The 5768-nt window shown below is 40.6% G+C and overlaps 1 protein-coding gene across 1 annotated transcript; it reads right to left on the bottom strand.

The window, feature by feature from the left end:
- Positions 1-821: 821 nt before the first annotated feature.
- LOC142638325 (uncharacterized) lies at positions 822-1904 on the bottom strand. The gene has a single exon (XM_075812342.1). It carries the CDS (start codon positions 1902-1904, stop codon positions 822-824), a length of 1083 nt encoding a protein of 360 aa, XP_075668457.1.
- Between the last annotated feature and the right edge of the window lie 3864 nt (positions 1905-5768).

Genomic DNA, 5768 nt, shown 5'->3' with positions numbered 1-5768 from the left:
AAAAACAAGGCTATCATCTGCAAACAAAAGATGCATTAGTTTAAGTCCATTTTTACAAATGGAAACTCCTTGAATGTCTCCACTATTGGTTGCCTTAGTAATCAAGTCGTGCAGCCCTTCAGTACAGAAAAGAAAGAGGTAAGGCGAGAAAGGGTCGCCTTGCCTAAGTCCTCTTGAGGGTACAATATTGCCATCGGGTTCCCCATTGATCAAGATCGAATAGGTTGTTGTTTTGATGCATTCCATCATGAGTTTCACCCATTTATCACAAAAGCCCATCTTCACCAACACTTTCTCCATGTACCTCCACTCCACACGATCATAGGCTTTACTCATATCGAGTTTTAAAGCCATAAACCCTGTTTAACCTGTACAATGATTTCTCATATAGTGAAGAGTCTCAAAAGCCCCCAAAACATTATCGAATATTAGCCTATTTGAAATAAAAGCGCTTTGATGTTTTGACACCAATTATGGTAAGAAAGATTTTAGTCTATTTGCTAAGACTTTTGAGAAAACCCTATATAAAACATTGCTCAAACTAATTGGGCAATATTGAGAGATATGTTTTGGAGTTTTACCTTTGGAATGAGAGTAATGAAAAAGTGTCCAATGGATTTTGGGAGCATACCAGAATTTAAGTACATCAATATATACTCTTTAACATTTGAATCCACCAAAGACCAATAACTCTGAAAAAATAACAGGGGCATTCCGTTAGGACTAGGAGACTTAAGGGGTTCCATCTGTTTAAGAGCCTTTTCCACCTCCTCTGTTGTGAATAGTGCTGTTAGTTCCACGTTCATCTCTTCAGTCACCTTTTAAGGGATTTTGGCCAACACCTCTTCAAGGTTATCCAGGTTACTTGATGTAAACAATTGTTGATAATAGTTAACATCAATGTCCACAATCTGATTCTGATTTGTACACCATTGCTTGGCTTCATCAAAAAGACCCTTAATGGAATTCCTTCTTCTTCTTTGCGTCACCTTAGTGTGAAAAAACCTAGTGTTTTTATCCCCATCTTTCAGCCAAGCCACCCTTGATCTTTGCCTCCACATCTTCGCTTCCTTATCCATCAGTGAGTTTATTTTAGCCTCAAGAGTCCTCAACCAGCTTGTATCACCACCCCTTCTAGCGTATCTTTTAGCCCTTGCCAACCGTTTTCTTTTAGTCTCCAATTCCTTACGAACACTGCCAAACTTCTTCTTACTCCATTGTGTCAGTTCAAGGCCACACATATCAATTTTCCTTAAAATCTTCTCTACCCGTGGTTCATCAAAATTAGTCTTCCATACTCCTTCAATTGTTGCACCACAGCCCTTGTCCGTTATCCACATTTGCTCAAACCTGAATGGTTGCTGTTGAGTGTAAACCACCCCTTCTAGAACGATCCATAAAGGTTTATGGTCCGATGTAGTGACATCTAAATGATAGACTTTTGTATCTAGAAATTTTAACAGCCACTCATCTATTGCCCCTACTCTATCAAGCCGCTCCCACACCGTGTACCTAGGATAATGTTTATGCCAAGTGAAGTCTGAGCCAACAAATCCTAAGTCAATGAGTCTACATTCATCCAACATCTCAAGGAAAGGCTGCATTTGATTGTGTGGTCGAATCCTCCCTCCAATTTTTTCTGATTTCCTTGTGATTTCACTAAAGTCCCCTACACAAATCCAAGTGGCAGATCCTCTATTTTTCAATCTTCTTAATCTGTTCCAAGATTCGTGTCTTTTATTTGTATCTGGTTCGCCATAGAAACCCATGAAACGCCACTCCTCATTCGTGTTCTGATTGATCTTTGCATTTATATGGTATTTAGAGAAAGTCTGAACATCTAACTTAAAATTTTCCTTCCAAAACAAAACCAAAGCCCTTGCTTTACTTGTCCTGTGAACCATAAATTTGTGCTTAAACTGTAAACGGTCCTGAATATGAATTAGCCTATCTTCATTCGTCCATGTTTCGGCTAAAAACACAATGGAGGGACTTTAGCCCACACGATCTCTGCAAGCTGATTTTTCGTTTGTTATTTCCTAAGCCCCCGAACGTTCCAACATAAGAGACTCATTGCTTCTGGCGGAGCTAGAAACCAGTCTCCGCCAATATCTCATTGTTGGTCTTGCCTCCTTGAGAAACCTTTCTTTTTTTCAGTAACTCGGTTTGGCTGTCAAAGATGTTTGCACTTCTTTTTTCCCCCCCACAGAATCCTCCATAATCACATCAGTCCCCATGTCTGTTCTGTTTATTCTCTTCCAAGTGGCTGCTTTATTCTCTAGAATATTAATTCTATAAGGTAAAACTAATAGTGGTACACGTGGTGCAGACTTTTTAAGTTGGGGTTGGTTTGCATGTGCAGATTGAGTGACCAAGGTTGTGGACTCATGAACATATAATGCTTCCAAAATATTCTTCTTACCCGTATCTGCTATAGCTAATGATTCCAAGAATTTTTCCTTACTCGTATTAGCTATTTTATTGGATGCCAATTTTGCCTTGGGGTCAAACTTATTTAATTCCCTATCAATCTCCTCAATTTTCTCCTCAAATATCTCAACTGCTAATTTTGCATCTCCCATACCCGCTGTTTGCAAATTCAAATTCCTAAGAGTCCCTTGATTCGAGGGATTTGACATTGAATGCTACAAATGTTGCTCCTAAAAATCTGGTGGAGTATAATTTGGCATTAATGCCTCATTGGTTTCCTTTTCTGGTCTAATAATCTCCGATGACAGCTACCCCGTTCGCACCACCACCACCGACGGCTTCTTTGACTACACTGTCGCTGTTGGTGGGGATTCTTTGGCCTTCTTGTTGTAAAATCCTGGCACCTTGATCGTATTCCTTCGCTAAGGTGTAAAGGGTGTTGCATGTAGCCAAGGACCATATTGTTGGGATTCTATTGGTAGATTTCCTTTGCTCTCAATCCATTGTTCACAGTCGCGATCTCCATTTGTTACAGCCACATGAATAGCATATATTAGGTAGGCGTTCTTATTTGAAAGAAACCCATAATTCCTTACCATTCTCTAAAGTTATTACCCGACCACGACTTAGCGGTTTTGAAGTATCAAAGGTGACCCTAGTCCTTATAAATCCATTCCCCTTAATTTCTGAATCATCTCCTGTTTCATTCACTGTCCCAATAGCACTACAGATCCGTGCAGCCACTTTTTTTTGTTTCGAAACCGGATTGGTATGTCGTGTACTTGAACCCAAAAGGTAACCTTATTGAACTCCATGTTTTTCAAGTTTGTCTCCCTGTCGTATCGCTACAATACCAATAAGTGCTTGTCAAAGCTCCACGGCTTCATTGACAAATTTTTTTCATCTCTCTTTTATCATCAAAGGTGAAGTGAACTATATGGTTGCCCTCTCTCTTTACCTTAAATCCGTTTCTTGTTCGCCATAAGGGTGTGAAGGTAATAGCGTCGATGTTTAGAGCACGCTTAGTCAAGAACATTGTTGCAACTATTAGTTCTACCTCTGCCTGGTCCTCTGTCAGTTGAAGGTCTGCACCTTCAGTTTCGGATAAAGTAAGACAACTCCATGATTTCGTGAGGTCCTCCATCATACTCGCAAGGAAGAAGAAAAGAAAAGAGAGAAACTATATCCCAATAGCCCAAAAAAAAAAAAAAAACCCACAAAGCCTAGAGGTAAACTTGTTACCTCAAGGTACAAAAGCGCCTTCAAAGAAGGGACGGCTGTTCTACAACCTATGAGAAGATGGAGAACCAACTTTCACTAGGGAAGAGAAACATGGACCATAGATTATGGGTTGGGTCAAATTCGGCCCAATTACTAACTTTAAGTAAGGATAGAATGGTACTATGTATTAGCATATCCTTAACTCAAAAGTAAAATGTGTAAACTCAATAATATTTTAGTCTCAAAAATTAGTTATGAGTGGTTCTATGACCACAACTTTTTTGCCACTACTTTGCCACAATTTCATTGTAGATACCGTATTTTATCCCCTCTTGATTTGCGTGTTGGACCCCGAAAATTTCAAAAATATTAACTTTCTTCTAGGAGCCAAAGAAATACTTATATTGACATGGTGCAACCAGTTCGGGCATTGGACCACTTGAAGTGCCATTTCAGATTATATTGACCAAAATACCCCTAATCAACTCTGGGTTAACTGAAAGTCAAAGTTGGTTAAAATCATTCCAAAACAATAATTTTCATATTTCTACATCAAACTCAAGCTATTCATTAATTTTTGTCAAGTTTGACCAAGTTTGTCCTAAAATTAACTCCCAAGGGCCCCGAAAACCCTAATTTTAATCCGACCTTCATAACAGGTTGAGACCAGTGCCATTGCAAAGATTATTGAATTCATTTTCCAACGAATATTCATGGGTCAAAATTGGAGTTAAAACAGTTGAGATATCCTGAAAATCGTGCAAAGCGTGTCAGCTTCCTTCCCAAGGCCATAAATTTTGATCCAACGTTGATTCTTTAGTGTTCTGGAAACTAGACATCTAGAGCTTTCCAAGTACACCAAGATCAGCTTAATCAAAGTTTGGTAAGGCCTTCAAATATGCATACAAAGTTGAATTGGGGAAGAAGCCAAGATTGCTGATGTGGGGGGTAAAAGCTATTGAATAAATGTTTGGGCTTTGGTCCTGATCGATTGGTACCAGTCTGTTTTGATCAGGGCCTCTAGGCCCACAAGTTAATCCGCACTGTAGTAGTCCGAGGAGTTGTCCAAGGAGGAGTGTCTCCTCGGACCGGTCCAGCAATGACCCTGGGACTTGCTAAATAAGTTAGAGGCAGAATTCTGGAAGAACTGATGGGTAAGAGGGTGATCCAAGCACCCTTTAGAAGTAGAGACATGTGAGAAATATCTAAGAAAAAAGCTGCTACCACCACATTAAAGGCCCTGCATCTACCTCCCTGGCCGCATTAATGGGGAAATGACCTTTGAACAGGAGGATTCAGCCTCCCTACTATTGTTTGAAGACTGCAAGAAGGTGGTGGATGGGACAAGTATCCAAGGGGAAGATTTGTATGACACGTGGATGAACTAGTGAAGAAGAAGTATATAAGGAAACGAGAGAGGAAAAAGAAGGGGGATCTACACTTTCTGCTGAGAAAAATAGGAACTAAGAATTGTAAACTTTGGCATAGAAAGAGAATATTTATACAAATCGTCCTCGACTTACGTCCAAAGAGGTCTCTTTGTCATATTCGTTTACCATTTGCATAGATTGTGGCATTCTAGCCTATTAATCGAACTTTCAACATCCCAAACCTAGGTTTCAAATTCATACTCTACAAATTTTATTGTATAAGGCTCACTGGGCCTGAGCCCAACACTTGTTTTTGGGTCCGAGTACAATTGTGCACTTACAATGGGTGCCGTCTGTGAGGAATCTAGCGTTGAAGGAATTGGAACGTCATGGTAGGCTTAGGTTCTCATCATGCAGAATCTCTGGGATCACAGCCCGAAGATCTTTTTGAGCGTCTTGAGCGCCGGAGGGATCGAGAGGGAAGTGTTCATACCATATATCCTGGAGCGAGTCATACGCGTGGTGGAGACACTACCACCCATGAAGATGATGCCAAGGCCATGCAGAGGGAGATTAACCACCTCAAGAAGAAGCTGCGTCGTGTCAAATGAAGGCGGGCTTCACCCCCATCTAATCCTTCTTCAGGGGAATCCTAGGGAAGCAGTTACAGTTCAAGGTCCAGGACTCCCCCCAGCGAAACCTTCTCTTGCGAAGAGGATGACCTACCGGGTCGTAAGCATAGGAAGC

The sequence above is a fragment of the Castanea sativa genome, chromosome 6 (assembly GCF_040712315.1).
Source record: "Castanea sativa cultivar Marrone di Chiusa Pesio chromosome 6, ASM4071231v1".
Lineage (NCBI taxonomy): Eukaryota > Viridiplantae > Streptophyta > Magnoliopsida > Fagales > Fagaceae > Castanea > Castanea sativa.
Note: the sequence above shows the minus strand (reverse complement) of the source record. Positions and strands in the feature narration are given on the sequence as shown.

Coding starts and splice junctions, on each gene's coding strand:
- LOC142638325 (XM_075812342.1), bottom strand. CDS start 1,904: ATGGTTCACAGGACAAGTAAAGCAAGGGCTTTGGTTTTGTTTTGGAAG.